This window comes from Neomonachus schauinslandi, chromosome 14 (assembly GCF_002201575.2).
Source record: "Neomonachus schauinslandi chromosome 14, ASM220157v2, whole genome shotgun sequence".
NCBI classification, from domain to species: domain Eukaryota; kingdom Metazoa; phylum Chordata; class Mammalia; order Carnivora; family Phocidae; genus Neomonachus; species Neomonachus schauinslandi.
In genome coordinates this window covers 69800124-69824483 of record NC_058416.1, presented here as the reverse complement: position 1 = coordinate 69824483, position 24360 = coordinate 69800124, and the positions used below count along the sequence as shown (strand labels likewise).

At 39.5% G+C, this 24360-nt stretch overlaps 1 protein-coding gene across 1 annotated transcript in view; it reads left to right on the top strand.

Annotated features, from left to right (window-relative positions):
- Positions 1-17421: 17421 nt before the first annotated feature.
- HORMAD2 (HORMA domain containing 2) overlaps positions 17422-24360 on the top strand; it is an 82677-nt gene continuing 75738 nt past the window's right edge. Inside the window, exon 1 of the mRNA XM_021703551.1 lies at positions 17422-17472. Within this exon, the coding sequence (XP_021559226.1) occupies positions 17422-17472 (51 nt within the window). The remainder of the gene's footprint in view (positions 17473-24360) is intronic.

Sequence of the window (24360 nt, the reverse complement as noted above, 5' to 3'; positions counted from 1 at the left end):
TAATATTATGAAAAACTATATGCCAACAAATTGGACAACCCAGAAGAAATAGATAAATTCCTAGAAACATATAACCTACCAAAACTGGAACAGGAACAAACAAAATTTGAACAGCCCGATTACCAGCAAAGAAACTGAATGAGTAATAAAAAAACTCCCAAGAAACAAAAGTCCAGGACCACACAGTTTCGCAGGTGAATTCTACCAAACATAGTAAGAGTTAATACATATTCTTCTCAAATTATTCCAAAAAAATAAGAAAAGGAAGGAAAACTTCCAAATTCCTTCTATGAGGCCAGCATTACCCTGATACCAAAGCAGATAGAGACCACAAAAAAAAGAACTACAGCCCAATATCTCTGATGGACATAGATACAAAAGTCCTCAACAAAATACTAGCAAACCAAATCCAACAATACATTTTAAAAAATCATTAAAAAAAAAAATTTCACCACAATCAAGCAGGATTTATTCCTGGATTGCAAGGGTGGTTCAATATTTGGAAATCAATCAATGTGATACATTACATCAATAAAAGGATAAGAACCATATGATATTTCAATAGATGCAGAAAAAGCATTTGACAAAGTACAAGATTCATTCATGATAAAAATCCTCACCAAAGTACATTTAGAAGGAACAAACCTCAACATAATAAAGGCCATATATTAAAAGTACACAACTAACGTGATCTTTGATAGGGAAAAACTGAGAGCCTTTCCCTTAAGGAGAGGAACAGGCAAGGATGTCCACTCTCAACACTTTTACTCATCATAGTACTGGAAGTCCAAACCACAGCAATCAGAGAACAAAAAAAAATAAAAGGCATTCAAATCAGTAAGAAAGAAGTAAAACTTTCACCATTTGTAGATGACATGATACTACACATAGAAAACCCAAATGACTCCACCAAAAAGCTGCTAGAACTGATACACAAATCCAGTAAAGTCACAGGATATAAAATCAATATACAGAAATCTGTTGCATTTCTATACCCCAATAATGAAGCAGCAGCAAGAGAATTAAGGAATCAATCCCATTTACAACTGCACCAAAAACAGTAAGATACCCAGGAATAAATCTAACCAAAGAGGTGAAAGACCTGTACTCTGAAAACTATGAAGCACTGATGAAAGAGATTGAAGATGACATAAAGAAATGGAGAGACATTCCATGCTCATGGTTTGGAAGAACAAATATTGTTAAAGTGTCTATACTACCCAAAGCAATCTACAGATTTAATGAAATCCCTATCAAAATACTAGGAGCATTTTTCACAGAACTAAAACAAATAATCCTAAAGTTTGTATGGAACCAAAAGACCCCAAATAGCCAAAGCAATCTAAAAATAAAAGCAAAGCTGGAGGCATCACAATTCCAGACTTAAAGTTATATTACAAAGCTGAAATAATCAAAACAGTATGGTACTTGCACAAAAATAGACACACAGCTCAATGGAACAGAACAGAAAATCCAGAAATAAACCCACAGTTCTTGACTAGTTGTCTTGACAGTTGTCGAATCATCGACAAAGCAGGAAAGAATATCCAATGGAAAAAAGACGGTCTCTTCAACAAATGGTGGTGGGAAAACTGGACAGCCACATGCAAAAGAATGAAACTGGACCACTTTCTTACACCATACATGAAAGTGAATTCAAAATGAATTAAAGACCTAAATGTGAGACCTGAAACCATAAAAATCCTAGAAAAGAGCACAGGCAGTAATTTCTGTGACATCTGCCATAGCAACTTTTTTCTAGATAGGCCCCAGAAGGGAAGGGAAACAAAAGCACAAATAAACTACTGGGATTACATCAAAATATAAAGCTGCTGCACAGTGAAGGAAACAATCAACAAAACTAAAAGGCAACCTACAGGGGTGCCGGGGTGGTTGTCGGTTGTGCAGCCGGATCTTGATTTTGGCTCAGGTCATGATCTCAGGGTGGTGAGATCAAGCCTCGAGTGGGCTCCGCACTCAGCAGGGAGTCTGCTTGAGATTCTCTTCCTCTCCCTCTGCCCCTCCCCCTGCTTGTGTGCTCTCTCTCTAAAATAAATAAATAAATCTTAAAAAAAAAAAAAGGCAACCTACAGAATGGGAGAAGATATTTGCAAATGACATATCTGATAAAGGGCTAGAATTCAAAATATATAAAGAACTAAAACTCAACACCCAAAAATAAATAATCCAATTTAAAAATGGGCAGAAGACATGAACAAACATTTCACCAAAGAAAACATCCAGATGGCCAACAGATACATGAAAAGATATTCATCATAATTTACCATGGGGAGGGGTGCCTGGGTGGCTCAGTCAGTTAAGCATCTGCCTTTGGCTCAGGTCATGATCTCAGGGTCCTGGGATCAAGCCCCATGTTGGGCTCCCTGCTCAGCAAGGAGTCTGCTTTTTCCTCTCCCTCTGGCCCTCTCCCCTGCTCATGAGCACGCTCTCTCTCTCTCAAATAAATAAAATCTTTAAAAATAGTAATAATAACTTACCATCAGGGAAATGCAAATAAAAACTACAATAACATACCACCTCACACCTGTCAGAATGGATAAAATCAACAACACGAGAAACAACAGGTGTTGGCAAGGATGTAGAGAAAAAGAAACCCTCTTGTACTCTTGGTAGGAATGCAAACTGGTGCAGCCACTGTGGAAAACATTACGGAGGTTCCTCAAAAAGTTAAAAATAGAACTACCCTATGATCCAGCAATACTGACTTTTACCCAAAGAATATAAAAACACTAATTCAAGGGCATACATGCACTCCTATGTTTTTTGCAGCATTATTTACAAACTATGGAAACAGCTCAAGTATCCACTGATAGATGAACAGATAGGGAAGACTTGGTAATATATATACAATGGAATATTATTCAGCCATAAAAAAAAGAATGAAATATTGCCATTTGCAACAACATGGATGAAGCTAGAGAGTATAATGCTAAGTGAAGTTAAGCCGGTCAGAGAAAGACAAATACCACATGATTTCACTCATATTTGGAATTTAAGAAACAAAACAAATGAACAAAGTCAGGGGAGAGAGAGACAAACCAAGAAACAGACTCTTAACTATAGAGAACAAACTGATGCTTACCAGAGGGGAGGTGGATGGGGGGCATGGGTGAAATAGGTGATGAGGATTAAGGAGTGCACTTATCGTGATGAGCACCAGGCAATTAAAATAAAAACTTTATTTTTTAAAAAAGATTTTATTTGAGAGAGAGCTCGTGCATGGGTGGGGAGGGGCAGAGGGAGAGGGACAAGCAGACTCCCAGAGCTTGATCCCAGGCCCTGTGATCATGACCTGAGCCGAAGGCAGACCCTTAACTGAGCCACATAGGTGCCCCTAAAATAAAAACTTAAAAAAAATTTTTTTATTCTTTTCTCCACATACTCACCAACACCTGTTGTCTTTTTGATAATAGCCATTCTGATCCATGTGAGGTGATATCTCGTTATGATTTTGATTTGCATTTCCTTGATGACTGGAGATGTTGAGTATCTTTTCATGTGTCTCATGGCCACCTGTATATTTTCTTTGGAAAATGCATATTCAGGAGGTTTCTTAATAGCCAAAAAGTGGAAACAAACCAAATGTCCATAAACTAATGAGAGGATAAACAAAATGTGGAATATCCATACAACAGAATATTATTCAGCCATAAAAAGAAATGAATTGATACATGCTATAACATGAATATCATACTTTAATTTTTATACTAAGTGAAAGAAGCCAGACACAAAAGGCTATATATTGTATGATTCCATTTATGTGAAATATCCAGGATAGTCAAATCCATAGAGGCAAAAAGTAGATTAATTGTTGACAGGGGTTAGGGGAGGAAGAAATGGCAATAGACTGCTGAGCATGGGGTTTCTTTTTGGGGTGATAAAAATGTTCTGGAATTAGTGGTGATGATTACACCATTTTATAACTATACTAAAAGCCACTGATTTGTACACTTTAAAGTGGTGAATTTTATGTATATGTAAATAAAAGGTACATTTAAAAAAGAGGACGTTTTTCTATATATATGTATACTCTACTTGAATAAAAAGTTAACAAAAAAAAGATGGTGATTTCAAATTAGGATAAATGGAAAAATAATACTAACAGAAATAGAAATTTGCAATGTATCTTTTCAAAGATCAATCCCATTATGCATAATTTGAACACATATAGTACATCACTGGGATATCTGGGATTCTTCTAACAACATATGTGCATTCATTCAATGTGAGTTTATTGAGCATGTCCTATGTCTAGGCACTCTTCAACAAATAAAGGGGGAGAGATGTCCACAGATTATTGATAAGGTCATATTTTGAATTCCCCCAATGCATCTTACTATGGTAAATCTTTGTGTTGTGTACTAATGTGACCAAGGTTAATGTAGCCCCTGGCACATTTGAGAATATGGCTTTCACAGGAATCTGGCTTTCTGGGATAGTTTTCTTAGGTGTAAGTCATAGTAAACCTCTAAATGATGTCTTCTTGAAATTCTTTCTCCCTTCCATTTTTAAAAGCTATGTAGGTAATTTTCCTGTAATATCTTACTCACTTGCCAGTTGTTAAACTTTTTTCTTGGCAGAAAGGAATTGCTTTTTGTTTGTTTAATGAGGAGAGATATTAGAAAAGCCTGCCCTGGGGGCACCTGGCTGGCTCAGTCAGTAGAGCATGTGACTCTTGATCTCAGAGTCAGGAGTTTGAGCCCCACCTTGGGTATACTGATTACTTAAAAAATAAATAAATAAAAAATAAGTAAATAAAGGGGCAATTATTAAAAAAAGCCTGCCTCAGATGTCTTATATTTGCATTCAATTTGCACTAAGATCGTAAGTATTCTGAATCTTAAGTTATGGACCTTCTCAACCAGAGGTCATGAATACTTACACATTTATTATTGGGTTAGTATAAACTAAAAGAAGAAAAAAGGCTCTCATAGGGCTGAGGCTACACTATGGTCTCATAGGAGTTCTAAACAATGTTTTTGGTAACTGTCATTTTCCAAACATCAAAATGTGTAGAAAGTAAAGGTCTTCAAAATAGAGGCTGTCAGTAACTGTGGTAAATTTTGAAAGTCATCTCATCTCAGATCTCTGTGCAGATGCACCAAGTAACAATCATGGAAAGCCAGTTTATTTATTTATTTTTTAAAATTATTTGTCAGAGAGAGAGAGCACAAGCAGGGGAAATGGCAGTCAGAGGGATATGGAGAAGCGGACTCCCCACCGAGCAAGGAACCCGATGCGGGACTCGATCCCAGGACCCCGGGATCATGACCTGAGCCGAAGGCAGATGCCTAACCGACTGAGCCACCCAGGCATCCCGGAAAGCCAGTTTAAAATCTATTTCATTTGAAACCTTTTCTATTAAATGAAAAACATTAGGAGGCATAACATCATTTTACATGTCACCAGAACTTCATAGTCAGCAGAAAAGAGAACCAATTAGCCAAATGAGCATTTCTATAATGTTTCATAATTATTACCTTCCTTGACATCGTGTCTTAGGGCACTCAAGCAGGCAGCACTAATAGCCCCTGTCATTTCCTGTCATTAAACCCTAGATTTTCCCCAGAAATATACAACCCACAAGGAGATTCTTCTGCCAGTTAGAAAAGATCAATTCAAAAGATGCAGAAATCAATGTTAACTCTGAATGGGCATGAAGGCCATAATAAATTGCCACCTACACATGGAATTATATTTTGTAGATTGACAGTGTGTGGGCAGAAGCAGCAGAAGCTTATGTTAAGACCTTATAGTTGGGCTTATTTTATACTGACCGGCTTATTTCATACTGACTGGCTTTTCTTTGGCTGCCAAAGAATGGATCACGTTCAAAAGCTAAAGCCAAGTTGGCAATCCTTTCTTTTTGCCTTTCTCTCTAAAAATTACCCTAAATAGGAGCGCCTGAGTGGCTCAGTCTCTTGAGCACCTGACTCTTGGTTTCAGCTAGGGTCATGATCTCAGGGTCTTGATATCAAGCCCTGAGTGGGGCTCTGCGCTCAGTGGGGAGTGTGCTAGAGATTCTCTCTCTCCCTCTCCCCCTTCTGCCCCCCCCTCCACCCCCCCAGCCCCCGCATGCATACGCACACACTCTCTCAAATAAATAAATCTTTTTAAAAAAATTAAAAAATAAAATAATTACCCTAAATAAGTTAGGCAATATAGCCAGTTTACACACAGAGGCCTGATTCAAAACTTCAGTTCTCTAAATCATTTCGCCTCTCTTCTCATTGATACTTAAAATTCTAGGACTCCAGAGTCACATTCATAAGCACATTTATAAATACCACTGACCCCCCCCCAAACATACCACATGACTAGTATATGCCTCAATGGAGACCAGAATAAAATAACAACCTACTGTGGAAATGCGGGCTTGAAATAATGCAGCTGGCACTCTCCTCTTATCCATGAATGAGGCATTTGGGATTGCTAAGAAAACATTTAGCTTTCAGAAGCATGCTGCTACCAGGAATGGAAAGGATCTCACACCTCCTTTTCTTTCCTAATTCTAAAGTGGTGGGCAAAATGTCTACTTTTATTGGTTTGAAGTTGTCTAACCATTGCCAAAGAATAAGCAAAGCAAATTATATACACATGCTCTCCTCCTAAAATGCTACCTCCTTTGCGAAGCTGTCTTGATTTATTTAGAATGCATAGCTTTCTTCTCCACATTCTATCTTATAATTTATACCTCCACTGATATTTGCATTAATATTTTCTATATGAGTAATGTGTTTACAGGTATCCTCTTACTAAACTGTAAACTTCCACAGCTCAGAGACCAAATTATTATCTCTCTGGTCCCCAAAATGCCAAGCAGAGTACTTTATAAATGGCAGGTCCAAAATAAATGCTTGATGAATGAATAAATATGGTGGTGTTAGCTTTATGATGACTGGAAGTTACAATTTAAGAGTTCTAATAAAAGTTGAAAGTAAATAGGGTAAAGAAAGCACCCTTCTTTTCTCTGTATTTGGTCTCATGATTGTGTACACTGAAGAGGGAAATGGATCTACAGACGTCCTCTTGAAAATACATTTTATATTCAATATGTCTATTTTTGACAAACTTCAAGTAAACTATCTTTTAGAGAAGACTTCCAAGCTTATACTGAACTTGATGAGGAAAGTTCCAATCAGTCAGACAAATGGTATCTACTTCCTGTGACGGAAGAGTGCCGTTAGATGCCTCAGGAAAAAACTGCAAAATCCTAACAGCTGAGAGCATGACGCTGCAAGACTCAACTAAACAGGTGCTACCTATATAAAGCGATCAAGGAGAGAAGAAGAAACCCTGAATTTAACTGAGAAGGAAAAATGGTTGTTAGTTCTCAAAAAACAAGGGTTTATGAGAGACTATGGACTCTGAAAAACAACTGAGGGTTCTAGAGGGGAGAGGGGTGGGGGGATGGGTTAGCCTGGTGATGGGTATTAAGGGGGGCACGTTCTACATGGAGCACTGACACCGCATTGACACCGTTTGTGTTATACACAAACAATGAATCATGGAACACTATATCAAAAACTAATGATGTAATGTATGGTGATTAACATAACATAATAAAAAAACAAAAAAAAAAAACCAAGAGTTTAACTAGGGACTGATTTATGAGGATTGACAACTGTTTCAGGTATACAGAGTAAGAGGTAGCATATGTGTCTAAAGAGAGAAAGGCAATGAAAGTCATCTCAAATAAAATTCCCCTCACCCACTCTATTTTGTTTTGCATGTTATTTTACTATTGGATACAGGGTTTGGCCAAACTTTAACAACTAGTTATTTGGAAATTTCTACACAATGATCAATTTCTCCCACAATGTACATTTTTTCCTTCCAAAACAAACAAGATACTTTGCTCTGACAGGGACAATTTCCAGTCTCTTATTGAAAGGTACAAGAAAAGATGGGTAATTGAATATCATACAGCACTTTTGAGTTCATTAGGCCATTATCCCCTAGGGTAGATTTAATCAAAAGATGAAGAGTACAAGCTCAAAAGCTTTTAGTTGACAAGAAGCAAGTCTTTGGCTTGGGATTTTTGTGTTTGAGTTGTAAGTCAGCTTCACAGAAAAGTAATCAGAAACTAGACTGGCCAGAGATTAGAAAAGAGCCTTGAAATGAAAGGTGTGAGACCATGGGTTCTACTTGTGACTTGGTCTCTTAACAAGCGTAAGGACCGTGCACGAATTACTTAAAATTCTCATCTGCAAAGTAAGGGACTAGACTAATAATTTCTAAAGCCCCCTGTGGCACTATCAATTTTTCATTGTCTAATATTGTTCCTTAAGTCATAGACTGGTTCATTCAACTACACGAATACCTTCAATGAACATAATAAAGGACAGTTTCTGCCCTCAAGGAGTGGATAAATCAGTGGGAAAAGTGAAGACTTTACCCATAGCTTCTAGGTGCTCATTCATCTAGTTCTAAAGTTCTAAACAAAGGTCACAAGGAGTAGGAGAAACTCCACAGAAGCTCTTAGGAGGAAGAGAGGAATTTATTGTTTCAGTCCACCAATGTTTACTGAGTGATCCCTGTGTACCAGGCACTGTGCTGGGCACTGAGGATCCTGGAGTGACCCAGACAGATCAGGCCTCTAATAAAGCTTACTTGCATTCTCAGTGGTGAAGAAAAACAGATTAACAAATAAATGAAATCCAAATTGTTATAAGTTTTAGGAAGAAAAACAATAGTAATGAGAGACAATAACTATAACAATAGTAATGAGAGACAGTAACTGTGTTTGTGTGCAGGGTGGGGTGGGATGAACTTTCATTAGCATAGGGTTGAGGAGACAGCGAAGCTGAGACTTGAGGACAGATGAGAATGAGGCCAGCCAGCATGGAGGGACCCTCCAGAGGGAAGTGGGTAAAATACTGATGCCGAAAGGGCTGGAGCAGAGAGACCATCCGCCAGGCTGGACCTTAAAGAGCAATTACTTCAGAAAGTTTAGGAATAAAGCAGTCATTCTCAACCAAGGACGATTTTGCCCCTCAGGGGACACCTGACTACATCTGGAGACATTTTGGGTTGTCACAATTTGGCAAGGAGAGTACCACTACGGAGATTGAGAAAACCTGCACTAAAGAACTATCACAGCCGAAATTATGGTTTTCGTCATTATGTTATTAACTCATATTTTTACCAACTTGGATCTTTTTTCCTTTACAGCAGAAACAAAAACAGGTTTCAAGTGGCCCCATGCTTCATCCACGCTTTAAGAAATCCCATCGCAGAGGTTCAAGGGACTCCGCGAACCTCTGAAAAGCTCCACGAGGTAGTGAATTTGTCCCTGAACACGCGGGAAAGGATCGGAGGAAACCCACCACCCAACTGCTCACGGGGGTCACCCCTACGGAAGGGACTGCGACTAGGGGCAGTGGAAGAGGAGAACAAACTCAGGTTTCAATTGCGTAATTACAAACCGATGTTCAAAATAATGCAAAGTGGGGTCCATGCTAGGGAAGAAGTGGAGATGCCTCAAGGATTAATCTGGATCTCTAGCTCCCGCTGCAGGCTTCCGCATTGACACCCGTCCCCCAAAGCTCTAGATGCTTCTCCCCGATGCCGCCCTGCGCTGGACTCAGACCTCTCTGCCCCACCCCTTCGCCCCGGTCCCGGTCCCAGGCTCTCACCTGGCCCCGCCCGCGTTGACCCCAGGCCCCTCCAGGCCCGCGAGGACCTCCGGCCGCCGCCTCACCTGGGCCTTCAGGCGTCTCCTCAGCAAGCCCCGCGGCAGGCTGTCCTCGACGTACGGGTTGCCCAGGCGGAGCGGAAGGCCCCGTCGGGGTCTGTGGGCGGCGCCGCGAGCCCGGCGCGGGTCCCTCAGGCCGGGGAGCGCGGGGCCAACCCTTGGAAGGGCGAGAAAGGCGGCAGTAGAAACGCTGCGCCGGCGACCCGAGGGCATGTGGCCTGGGAACCAGGGCGAAAGAGGCGGGGCGCAGAGGACGCCGACGCTGAGAGGGCCGGGCCCCTCAGGGGTCCGTTAGCGGCCGCTCGCCCCTTTTTGCATATTCATGAAGCCGAACGGGGCGGACCGCCCAGGCAGGCCGTGGAGAGGTCGTGAATTATTCATGAGGAGGCGTCTCGTCCCGCCCCAAAGGGCCTGTTGACTATTCATGAGCCTGAGAGGGTTTGAGCTGGAAAAGGCCGTTGGGTACCCACCCTTCCGGGAGAGGCGTCGACGAGCTGAGGTGAGGGCTGGCCAGACGCAAGGTCTGGCGCTTGAGCATCGTCAATTTCCTAAGCTTAGGTTAATTTTTTTTCTTTCCTTTTCCTTGAGGCTTTAAGTTTGGTCTGAAAGTATTTCACTGAGGTACTCTGAGGAGAAAGGGGAAGGCGGGGGCTGAGGAAAAAGACAAAGGGAAGCTTCTAGATTGCACCCCACCCCCTCCCTCTACTCCCGCCTTCAGCGTTCGATTTTGAAAATTTTCACATATAACAGGAAAAAAAGAAAAAAAAAAGGGTGGAGAGAATTGTAGTGGGAACACCCGCATTCCTGCTATCAAAGGTAGCTCTTGAATTCAGATTTCTGTGGGAAAGAAGGAATGAGTCTTGGTGAGGAAGCAACAGCGGTAATTAGCGGCCAAGCAGAGGGTCAGGCCAACGACTTCTGTGTATTGCTGGGGGTTGGAAGTGGAGCTTTGGGGGTGATCTTGGCTAGGTCAGGTTTTCTCCAGTCATGGAGGTGTTTTGCCAGAATCAATGCCTGGCGCAGACCAAGCGGTGACAAGAGCTGGGGATGGGTCCCCACGGAATGACCTCGGCTCCTTTGCTACCTTTTCCAGGACGTGCCGTTTAATCTCCATGGACTTTAGTTCCCCAAACAGTACAGGGGGAGAAAGTGCCTTGGAAATGCAAGATTAGCCAATCACCGACATGTGTTCAGGTGTGCAGAGCATGGGACGGGGGTGTGCAGTACACCGTGCACTTGGTTGGTGAAAACGAAGATAACGCACGGTTCTTGCCCCTAAAGGAGTTTTTGATTTAATTAGGCTGAGTCCAATTTCTCCCCCATTGGATCGTCAGTCTCTTGCGTTGTGAGCAGTATTTTACATCTTTGCAATCCTACATGATGCCTGGCACATTGTAGTCACCTAGTAAATGTTGAATGAATAAATAATTGAAGTAGCCCGAAGAAGATATTAAAAAAACCAAAAGAGGGGCGCCTGGGTGGCTCAGTCGTTAAGCGTCTGCCTTCGGCTCAGGTCATGATCCCAGGGTCCTGGGATCGAGCCCCGCATCGGGCTCCCTGCTCAGCGGGAAGCCTGCTTCTCTTCCACTCCCCCTGCTTGTATTCCCTCTCTCGCTGTCTCTCTCTCTGTCAAATAAATAAATAAAATCTTTAAAAAAAAAACAAAAAACCAAAAGAGCATGAACAAATATCCAGTTAATATAGTGGAAACCATTTACTCTGAGTGAGCGTGGAGAAAGGGAATTATCAGAGCCAAATGGGATTTGTTAAAATGGTGAATAATAACTTATGGAAGCAAACTCTGTGAAGCCTCTGAGTACCGGGGTGACCTTTGACAAACCAAGTTCTTTTGTTGGACTTCACTTTCCTCTTCTTTATAGTTTTATATTTTACATTTAAATCCATGACTAATTTGAATTAATATTTGTATACAGTGCGAGATTTAGGTTGAGAGTTTTTGTTTTTTGGTTTTGGGTGTTTTGTTTTGTTTTGGCCTAAGGATGTCCTATCGTTCCAGTACCATTTGTTAAAAAGACAATCCTTCCTCCACTAAATTGACTTTCCTTTTCTTTACAATGAAGGGATTGGATTATCTGTTTCTCCTTTGCCTTCCAATTCTATGATGCTAAGCCCATTTATGTCAAAATGTACTTTCTTTGTGTAAAGCCATCGTTTATATCAGGCAAGAAAGGTCATCTAGTTGCATTTTAGAATACAGCTATTAGATATTGCTCATTTGATAGAAAGGGGATTTTCTTGTTTAAAAAAATGGTTTGGAAGACTGGGAAAGATGGGTGGGGAGCATTAGGAAATCAACTATTATTGTCTTTGTGCAAACATAATAAAACTGGTTTTTGCTTCACTCAGAATGGCCAAAGGCAGGAGCGGGGAGTGGCTTAGGCTTTAATATGCTGAACAATAGCTGGTTAATCTTTATCTGAATCTTGGATTCACACATACAAGGGTAAATTAGTAAGCAATTGTGTCACCATTTTAAATAGGGCAGTTAGATGTAGGTCAAGAGGTAAGCCTAGCATGAGTCTTTATCTGAGAAAGCACAGATATCTTTTTTTTTAATTTTTATTTATTTGACAGAGACACAGTGAGAGAGGGAACGCAAGAAGGGGGAGTGGGAGAGGGAGAAGCAGGCTTCCTGCAGAGCAGGGAGCCTGATGTGGGGCTCGATACCAGGACCCTGGGACCATGACCTGAGCTGAAGGCAGATGCTTAACGACTGAGCCACCCAGGCGCCCCGAAGCACAGATATCTTACCTCCTTCTCAAGATCATAATTCTTGTCACAGAGTGGAGATATCAAGTATAAAAGTGAATGATATTGATGCCCTGTGAAGTTTCAGATGTTTGTGGGTCAAATATGCAAGCAAATATATAAGTGAAAGACATTTGAAAGTTAGAGTTCTGTTCTTAAAATCCGTAATTATGAAATCTCTCCTAGGCTTTTAGATAACGAGTTAGAAAAAGTGATTAAAAAAATCAGAGTTATTCTCTGATAATCTGTAGTGTCATACCTCCTGGGGCTGTCAGCTTGTGAGCTTTCAAAATTAAGCAGAGTTTGTACTTGAATAGGAGACTTCCACAAAACATCTGCTCAAAGAGAAAACAACAGTAGCAACAGAATAATTAAAGGTTGAAAAGAGTCTGGCTACTTAAAAAATATATATATTTAGATATGTTTTGCTTTTCTAAAGCAAGCTCATTCTAGAACAACAGAAAAAGACACTACTGTGTTTAGAAATACGCAAGCAAGCTCCACAACTAGGAAGGCACTGGTAGTGCCTCATTTTAAATGGAATGTAAGCAAAAAGGAATTTCATTTTAGGGAGTCATTATAGAAAAACCCCTAAATCATGAGTCAAAATTTCTTGAGTTTTAGTATCAATTCTGCCACTAAGTGTTTGACCCTGAGTAAGTCAGTTGACTTCTCTGGACCTTGATTTCCTCATCTAGAAAATTAGATGTTTGGACTAGATGACATTTAAAGTTCCTTCTATCTCTAATATTCGGTAATTCTTTTCTAGACACTTAATGCTTCCTTGTTCTTGTATTACTTCTCTATTGATTCCGCAAATGTTTATTGAGCATCTATTTTGTTCCAGTAATGTAATGGTGCTGAGGATTCAAGAATGAGCTGAACGAGACATTAAAGGTCAGATATTACATGATTCCATTTATATGAAATGTCCAGAATAGGCAAATCCATAGAGATGAAACGTAGATTAGTGGTTGCAAGGAGCAGGGGGAGGGGAGACTAGGGAGTGATTGGTAATGGCCATGGAGTTTCTTTTTGGGGTAACAAAAATCTTCTGGAATTAGTAGTGATGGTTGCAAAACTGTGAATATACTAAAACCCACTAAATTGTACCTTTTTTTTTTTTTTAGATTATTTATTTATTTATTTGACAGAGAGAGACGCAGCGAGAGAGGGAACACAAGCAGGGGGAGTGGGAGAGGGAGAAGCAGGCTTCCCACTGAGCAGGGAACCCGATGCAGGGCTCAATCCCAGGACCCTGGGATCATGACCTGAGCCGAAGGCAGACGCTTAACAACTGAGCCACCCAGGTGCCCCTAAATTGTACCTTTAAAAAAAAAACTTTATGCTAAGTGAAATAAGCCAGACACAAAAGCTTATGTGTCTTTCTGTTCCTTAGCTTAAGCTAAGGAACAGAAATAGGTTTGGGGGGAAAAGAAGTGACATTTAGATGTGTTAGGAACATCAAAGTGGAACTGTCTCATAGAGGTACAGATCTCTAACTCCCCAGAGAGACCTGGGCTTCTGACATAAAAGAATCATTAGAATAGATATAGTAATTGAAACAATGGAAATGTATTTGTTCATCCAGAGAGTGTGTTTAGAAGTAAGAAAAAAAAAAAAAAAGGAGCTCCTAGTACAAAACCCTGAACACCAAACACTAAGAAATAGGCAGGGAAAAAAGTGTGAAGTAGACAATGAGAAGGAACAACTGGAAGGCTGGAAGAAAACTAGGAGTTCAAATACTAACATAAGATTTTTATTTTTATTTTTGAAGATTTTATTTATTATTTGACAGAGAGAGACACAGCGAGAGAGGGAACACAAGCAGGGGGAGTGGGAGAAGGAGAAGCAGGCCTCCCGCGGAGCAGGGAGCCCGATGAGGGGCTCGATGCCAGGACCCTGGAATCATGACCTGAGCAGAAGGCAGATGCTTAACTGACTTTGCCACCCAGGCACCGCAGGGCTTGATTCTCTAGAAATGCCATCAGAATGTCTTATGATCATAGAAAAAAAAAATTTTTTAATCACCTTCTGCTGAGTTTTTTTTTTAATTATTTATTTTTTATTTTTATTTTTTTATTTATTTCAGAGAGAGTGAGAGAGAGAGCACAAGAGGGGGTAGGGTCAGAGGGAGGAGCCGAGTCCCTGCCGAGCAGGAAGCCCTATGCGGGACTCGATCCCGAGGCTCTGGGATCATGACCTGAGCCGAAGGCAGCTGCTTAACCAACTGAGCCACCCAGGTGCCCGAAAATTTTTTTTAAGTTTATTTATTTAAGTAATCTCTATACCCAGTGTGGGACTTGAACTCACAATCCCAAGATCAAGAGCTGCGTGCTCCACTGACTGAGCCAGCCAGGCATCCCCATAGAGGAAAAAAAAAATGTAGTGGGGTCCCTAAATGGCTTAGTTGGTTAAGGGTCTGACTTTTTATCTCAGCTCAGGTCTTGATCTCAGGGTTGTGAGTTCAAGCCCTGCATTGGGCTCCGCAGTGGGCGTGGAGCCTACTTAAGAAAAAAAAAAATCAATGTAGAAATCTATTTAAAAATTCTTCTTTTTTATTATTTATTATCTCTAAGGCTAATAACTACTCCAGTAGGGGGTTGTTTACATGGTTTAATGGGCTGGAACTAGAGCTTAAACTCTTGTAGTTACTTATTTTGCTCATTTTATTTCTTGAAGTTTTAAGGGAGGCAATTGATGTGTTGAGTCAGATTTGAAGGTTATACACAGAAATGAAGGTTATATTCTGAAGTCAACAAAAGATACTTTGGAATCTTTAAGGACTGAAGGACTATTAGGTGGTTTTCAGTGTCCTATAAGATATTGTAAAAGAGTGTCCCCTAGTGTTGCTCTGAAGAAGTAATTTGAGAGAAATTAAATAGTACTTGTTTATAATCTCTATCACCATCTTGTGGCAGTGTCCTCAAATAATTCTGCCTTCTTTTATTTGCAAAATCATCCAGAATCTTGCATTAATCTATACACCAAAAAAAATCACATGCTATCCTGGGTGATCCAGAATGGAATTACTTTAGATGGGTTATTTTACAAATGCTTTGGTCAGAACTCCATAAAACATTGAAAAGAAGCCCCAGTATAAATTAAATTAAGGTCTTTGAAAAGAAAAAGGGAAATTTGCTTTTATTGTTTTATGCTAGTGAAGCAATGGAAGTGAAAACTGGATGTATTTTTTTATGACTTTAAGTCCCTCTGTTTTATTTATTTGTTTTTTTAGTAAACTCTACCCCTAACGTGGGGTTTGAACCCATGACCCCAAGATCAAGAGTCACATGCTCTACCGACTGAGCCAGCCAGGTTCCCCAAAACTAGATGTATTTTTAACATTAATATTTTTACTGTGTTAAAATATGCATAAAATTCACCACCCTCACCCATTCTGAAGTGTACAGTTCAGTGGTACTAAGTGCATTCATGGTGCTGTGCAACCATTACTATTATCCATTCCTAGAAAAATTTTGTGATCCTGAACAGAAACTCTGTGCTTTTTTTTTTTTTTTTTAAAGATTTTATTTATTTATTTGACAGAGAGAATGAGAGACAGAGAGCATGAGAGGGAGGAAGGTCAGAGGGAGAAGCAGACTCCCTGCCGAGCAGGGAGCCCGATGCGGGACTCGATCCCGGGACTCCAGGATCATGACCTGAGCCGAAGGCAGTCGCCCAACCAACTGAGCCACCCAGGCGCCCCGAAACTCTGTGCTTTTTAAACACCCAATTCCTTCCACCCTCCAGCTCTTTGTAACCTCTATTCTTTCTGTTTCTATGAAGTTGACTACTTTAGGTACCTCTACCTCATATAAGTGAAATCATGCAATATTTGTCCTTTTGTGTCTGGCTTATTTCGCTTAGCATAATGTTTTCAAGTTTCATCCATGTTGTAGCATGTATCAGAATCTCATTCCTTTTTAAGGCTTGTATATATCATTGTATATACCACATTTAAAAAACCCATTAAACTGTTGATGGACATTTGGGTTATTTCCACCTTTTAGATATTTTAAATAATACTGCTGTGAACATTGGTGTACAAGTACCTGTTTGAATCCCTGCTTTCACTTCTTTTGGGTCTATACCTAGACGTGGAATTGCTGATTAATATGGTAATTCTGTTTAACTTTTTGAGGAACTGCCATACTATTTTTTACAGCAGCTATACGATTCCCACCAGCAATGCGCAAGGGTTCCAATTTCTCCATATCCTCACCAACATTATCATTTTCCATTTTTGGGGAATAGCCATCCTAATGGGTGTGAAGTGTAAATTTTAACTTTTGAGTTACCTTTAAAAACCAGTAACCTGGGGTGCCTGGGTGGCTCAGTGGTTAAACGTCTGCCTTCGGCTCAGGTCATGATCCCAGGGTTCTGGGATTGAGCCCCCACACTGGGCTCCCTGCTCCGTGGGAAGCCTGCTTCTCCCTCTCCCACTCCCTCTGCTTGTGTTCCCTCTCTTGCTGTGTCTCTCTCTGTCAAATAAATAAATAAAATCTTTTAAAAAACCCAAAAACAATAACCTGTAAAGTTAATTCAAGAAATGTTTTTGAGCCCCTGCTATATACAGAGCACAGTTGCACTGTAAGGGAATAACGAGGATGAATAAAATACATTGTTAAATTTTTAGGTGATTTACAATTTATTTTTCTCCTCCAGATGTATTTGGGAACAAGCAAATTAACTTAAATTCTCACTGGGTGGTTGAAAAAACTAATCCAGAGAATTTATGCCAAATTCATAGAAAATGGGTAGTGGAGATAAAAATGTTAATTAAACTAATTTTCCAAAGAATACAATCAAATGCTAATTATGTAGTTCTTCTTTGGAAAATTCACAAAAAGGATTATGTCAGGCAAAGCCTCTAATTTTTTTTTCACCCCCACAGGTTTGACCTGTGAAAAGAATTCTGATACATTACTACAATGGCCACTGCTCAGCTCTCTCACTCTATCAAAATTCACAAAGCATCTAAGGTAATTACTAAGAATTAAAAGAAAATCAATGGCTATTTAGTGAGTTACTTCAGAATCATGACTTTAATCTTTGGTGTTTTTTTAAAACAGCAGTTTTATCAGTTAATTGGCACATAATATTTTGTCAGAGTATATCTACATTTTAACTGCCTAATGGGCCAGGGATGTTCAAGAAATTAGAATATATTCCTACAGAGTAACTTAATAGGTGCTTATTTCATGTTTAAATATATTTAGAGTTTCTAGAGTGAAAGAAATCAGAAACAAAAAAGATGTTTAAAGAGAATGGTTTTTTTTGTTAGACATTTACTATGAAGCAATTAGGAAATTTCTGATAGGCACTGTGATGTAATTATAAGAACTGAGGAGAGAACACAGAGAGGAACTTGGAGGCTGGGCCCCTAGGGGAGCATGCCGGAGCCAAGTAATCTTTCTGGGTTCGCAAGGGCAGGTTTATCTTGCCCCAAGACATTCATTAATGAATCGTATTAATTGAGAGCTTAATATTGTATAATATATATTTACATATATGTGTGTGTCTATATATATGATATGGTGTTATTCTCTGAGAAAAAAAAATCTTTATCTTCTAGAAGTTTAGAATCTGATAAGGGAAATATAATTTAGAGGAGTTAAGCCAATATACAAAGCAGTATATGTATTACATATATGTGAAAAAGAGTAAAGCAATACAAATTATAGGAATTTAGAGATTTTGTATTGACTGGAATGGTTTGTGTATTACTCATGAAGGAAATGTGACTTAAGGTGGACTTTGAATAATACAAAGGATTTGAGTAGAAGAAAGAGAAGAGAATTCTATGAGGAAAACCTACCAATGTGCCTTGGCTCAAAATGAGAAATGAACGTGGCATGTTTTAGAAAATAATGAAGAACCTATCCTTATTGGAGTTGAGAGACATCATGTTGGACAGAAGTAGGAAATAAAGTTGAATGGGAGCTTTGGGAACAAATTAATATGGATCTTAAAAGCCAAGCTAAGGAATTTATGCTTTATTCTTTAATCAGTAGACAGCAGGCTTGATCAGGAGAGTGAATAAAATGATTGTTTTAGGAATATTAAGCTGTAGCAAAAACAGGGGCAAGATTCAGGTTGAAGGAGAATTAGGGCAGAGAGAAAGCAGTCATCTTTCTGGCTCAAATTCAGTATACTCACTGGATTCCTGTTCTCATTTGGTTTCCTAAGTGGGCTTCCTTCTTTGTGGGAGGGCGGGGGTACGGAATGCTGAGCTGGGTATATGAATTGCAATCAGTTTGGTAGTTATTTTTCTCACTGCAAATTAACAAATTGATTTTTTGATGTAAACAGATCTTTGTAGTTTGGATTATATGAACTACTTTTCCCAGGAAATTTTAAGTGACTGTATGATTTTGCTATTTAATACTTAAAACAACAATAATAACAATTATAGAAGCTAACATTTATTCAGCACTTACCATGTACTGGGCACTGTGCCAAGGGCTTTATATTATTATTTCAATTAAACCTCACATTAAGGAGGAAACTGAAGTGCAGAGAAGTAAAGTAACTTGTCTTGGGTCATGTAACTTGACAGCCAAGCTGTCAAACATCACTTATGTCATTAGGACCCTATCTTGTTAAAATAATTTATAATAGGGTTTCCATTATCAAGTCATAGTATTTTCATTTATTAGACATTAATAAAAACATCAATGATGACCCTTAAAGTATTAGATCAGTTGAGCTAAGAAAAAAAAAAATCCCTGGAGTATAGGGAAATAACAGAACTCTAGAGGGCTTTTCCAACTATTGATCTTCATTACTACAAATGGCCTTTTAGATCCTGTATTAAAAATAAACGTCTTTAGGGGCGCCTGGGTGGCTCAGTTGGTTAAGCGACTGCCTTCGGCTCAGGTCATGATCCTGGAGTCCCTGGATCAAGTCCCGCATCGGGCTCCCTGCTCGGCAGGGAGCCTGCTTCTGCCTCTGACCCTCCCCCCTCTCATGTGCTCTCTCTCTCTCTCATTCTCTCCGTCTCAAATAAATAAATAAAATCTTTAAAAAAATAAAATAAAATAAACGTCTTTATACTTTAGGTTATTTAATTTTACAAATGGTTATTATTCAAGTATTGCCTCTAAGTTTCAGCAAGTTTTCAGTAAGTTACTATATATGCATGCCATGCCAGCTATTACCCAATTACTCAAAAGAACCTTAATTTCTCAGGATCTGTGGGTACAAAAAACAATTTTCTGTAAGATTTTAAATGCATGTGATACACAACATGCACACCACATACACACCTAATGCTCCTTCAGCTTCAGTTTTTCCTACTTCTACTATAGCTTAATATTCCTAAAACAATTATTTTATTCACTCTCCTGATCAAATCCACTGACTTTCCATTGATTGCAGAATAAAGCATAAATTCCTTAACCTGGCTTTTCAGATCCATACTGATTTGTCTCCAAAGTTCCTTTCATACATGTAAGAGTAATAATTTTATTATATATTTTTAACAACTGAATATAATATAGTTTGATCATTCATTGCCACTATTTGGTATACCAAAGAAGAACAAAGCTTATATAGCAAAATCTAGCAAAGATCTAGAATGTCTTTGGGGTATAGATATAGAAAGCTCTTTTGAGGGGTGCCTGGGTGGTTCACTTGGTTAAGCATATGACTCAGTTTCGGCTCAGGTCATGATCTCAGGGTTGTGAGATTGAGCCCTGTGTCGGGTCTGCTTGGGATTCTCTCTCTCCCTCTTCCTCTGCCCCTCCCCCCCCATAAATAAATAAATAAATCTTAAAAAAAGAAAAAGAAAAGCTTTTGGGGGGTTACATGACTGGCTCAGTTAGAAGAGCATGTGACTCTTGGTCTTGGGGTCATGAGTTCGAGCCCCACATTGGGTGTAAAGATTACTTAAATACATTAAAAAAAAGAAAGAAAGAAAAACTTTTTGGGAGTTCTTCTTCATCAAAAGCATATTTGTGGGTAGTACCTGCCTCTAAGTAACAGAATTATTAAAACTTCAACGGCTGAAACTGTGTAGTATAGTAAAAAGACCTCTGAATTTGATTAAGATAATCAGACTTAACCATCCTGACTTCTGACAGCATAGAAGTAGTAGTTTCACCTACTTTTGTATTTTCTATAAATGAAGTCAGTAGTAGTCATTTGTATCTGGTCTCTTTAATATATGAGAATCATCAGTACTGTTAAGATTTATGTATGAGAATCATCAGTATTGTTAAGTATAGTTATAGATCATTCATTCTCATTTCTATATAGTGTTCCATTGTGGGAATATATTACAATTTTTTATCCATTTTTTTGTTGATGGGCATTTGAGTAGTTTCCATTTTGGGTCCATTACAAATAATGCTGTTATGAATGTTCTTTTGGTGAGCATATGTATGCATATCTGTCACGTGTATACCTATGAGTGAAATATGGGTCATAGAATATGTATATATTTAGCTTTAGTAGATACCACTGAGGAAATTTTCCAAAGAGGTTGTACCCCCTTATTATGCTCCTATAACCAGTGTTTAAAAGTTTTGACTGATTCACATCTTTAGCAACATTTGGTATTTTCTCATTTTTAAAAATTTTAGCCATTTTGTTAGGTGTGTAGTATTATTTCATTGTGGTTTTGTTTTTTTTTTAAACATTTTATTTATTTGTTTGACAGACACAGAAAGAGAGCGCAGATAGGCAGAGCGGCAGGCAGAGGGAGAGGGAGAAGCAGGCTCTCTGCTGAGCAGGGAGCCTGACGTGGAGCTTGATCCCAGGACTCTGGGATCACGACCTGAGCCGAAGGCAGACGCCTAACTGACTGAGCCACCCAGGCACCCCTCATTGTGGTTTTAATGGGCATGTCCCTGATGAAGTTTGAGCACTATTTTTTTTAGGGTTGGGGAGGGGTAGAGAGAGGGAGAGAAAGAATCCTAAGCAGGCTCTATACCCAGCACAGAGACCGATATGGGGCTTGATCTCACAACCCTGAGATCAGGACCTGAGCTGAAATCAAGAGTCGGACGCTTAATCAAGAGCTACACTGGTGCCCCATTTGAGTACTATTTATTGGACATTTGGATATCCTGTTTTGTGAAGTGTCTATTCAAGTCTTTTGTCTCTGTTTTTCTTTTTGGTTGTCTGTCTTTTTCTTAGTGAATTTTAGGAGTTCTTCATATATCCTGAATATGAGTCCTTTGCAGATATATTATTGAGACTATCTTCTCCCATGCAAGTTGCCTGATTTGAACAGAAGTTCTTAAGTTTAATACAATCTAATTCATCAATATTTGGAAAATACTTTAAAATTAAAATGTATTGACACAATACCAGCTGGAGTTCATGAGACATATTTTGTGCTTGGATTAAATAAGAGAGCAAAAAGCAGTCTCAGACTAATTGTGACAAAAATGATCAAATTTTTATTTTTATTTTTATACATGTACCCAGTAAATACTGAATATGACAAACATATGTTGAAATGATAACTCAAGATGCAAAATAAACTATCAGCAAATATTCTGTATTTTATTTGGTAGACAATTCTTTTTTTTAAGATTTATTTATTCATTTTATTATTATTATTTTTTAAGATTTTATTTATTTATTTCACAGAGAGAGACACAGCGAGAGAGGGAACACAAGCAGGGGGAGTGGGAGAGGGAGAAGCAGGCCTCCCGTGGAGCAGGGAGCCCGACGCGGGGCTGGAGCCCAACGCGGGCCCCGATCCCAGGACCCTGGGATCATGACCCGAGCCGAAGGCAGACGCTTAACGACTGAGCCACCCAGGCGCCCCTTATTTATTCATTTTAGAGAGAGAGCAGGGTGAGGAGGGGCAGAGGGAGAAGAAGAGAGAATCCCAAGAGGATTCATGTGGAGCCCAGTGTGGGGCTCGATCCCACAACCCCGAAACCACAACCCAAGCCAAAACCAAGAGTTGGACGCTCACCTGACCGTGCCACCCAGGTGCCCCTAGACAATTTTTATACACTGAAGTAAAATTCATGCATCCGTCACTGTCTTCAACATTCCTAATATGGCACACCATTTCTTAGGGCAGACTATCCAGTCATTTAAGAATAATTGCATACATTTTCAATATATCATACATACACATGTATAAAATTTAGAAGGAAACTATTGTTAACGTTGATACATTTTGTGGAAGGCTATCTGACGTTTTATAGAACCTTAATATTCTGCAGAACTCTAGCTTAAGCAAAGCACAAAAGTATGGAGATACATGGTAGAAGAATAGTAAATGAATAGTAGCTCCACATAACTAGAGTAAGGTACATAGGAGCTGATAGGGAATAGGGGCGGGGGGGGGGGGTGTTGTGTGGCAGATGAGGCAGTGGAGTTAGGCAAGGATAAGACTTTGATAGTTCTCAAATGCCACACTAAGGTACTTGAAGTCTATCCTACATGAACAATAGTCATGTCATAATAAGATTTGTATTCTTTAAAGTTAATAGTGATGGTAATATGAAGGACAGAGTGAATGAAAGGAACTGTTGGCAAGCAGATCAGGGGCTACAGCAGTAATAAAGGGGAGAAGTGAGTATGGCAGTGACAGTGAGAAGGGAAAGGAGAAAATACATTTGAGAACTCCTTTAGAGAGAATTATAGGGTTTAGTGATTGGAAATGGGATATAAAATAAAAGGGAAGCCAAAGACAACTCTACTTCTAGCCTGAATGATTGGCGTGGAGGCTGATTCATTTGTCTGACAATGAAATTTAGGATCAGGTTTCAATTAAAGGTGATAGAGATAAGCTGTGTTTGAGGGGTCTACAAAGTGGTCTAGGTGCAGAGGTTCACAGAACAGAAACATAGAAGTGGGGCTCAGAACACCCTGTATAGACTATAGCTGAAGCAGTGAGACTAGATGAGATTACCCAAGAAGAGAAAAGGACTGAAGATAGAATTTAAATGTTTAGGGGCGCCTGGGTGGCTCAGTTGGTTAAGCGACTGCCTTCGGCTCAGGTCATGATCCTGGAGTCCCGGGATCGAGTCCCGCATCGGGCTCCCTGCTCGGCAGGGAGTCTGCTGCTCCCTCTGACCCTCTTCCCTCTCATGCTCTCTGTCTCTCATTCTCTCTCTCTCAAATAAATAAATAAAATCTTTAAAAAAAAAAAGAATTTAGATGTTTAAAGGGCAGAAAAACTGGAAAAAATAAGAGATTGAGATAGATATGGGGGATGGGTGAAAAATCAAAAGAAAACAGTGTTATGGCAGCTGAAAGAGAAGAGGGAAAGTGGGCAAAAGTGTCAAACACTGGGCACCTGGGTGGCTCAGTTGGTTAAGCGACTGCCTGCGGCTCAGGTCATGATCCCGGAGTTCCAGGATCAAATCCCGCATCGGGCTCCCAACTCAGCAGGGAGTCTGCTTCTCCCTCTGACCCTCTCCCCTCTCATGCTCTCTCTCTCTCTCTCAAAGAAATAAATAAAATCTTTAAAAAAAAGTGTCAAACACTGCAGAGAAGTTACATAGTACAAAGGACAGAAGAGGTCAACGATAGGATATACCTGATGACTTTGGAGAGAATAGTATAGAATGGAGGTAATAAAAGACAGATTGCATTGCATTCTGAGGAGTGTGTGAAAGGGAAGGAGATTATGTAATCATAGTAAAACTCCAATTTTGCCTCAAACCCATGGATCATTGTGAAATAAATTATACTAGTCTTGAATTACTTGGGTAACTCTGCCTTTCTGCTCTGCCTTGCCTATGGAGATCAAATTTAATGCAATTTTCAAAGCCCTGTTTCCTTTTGATTACCTATAAACGTATCAGAGTTGAAATCCTGAAAAATCTTCCCATCATATTTGTGGTAATGGCATGATGGCTGAATATATTAAAGAATACTAATCTTTTTCATCTTTT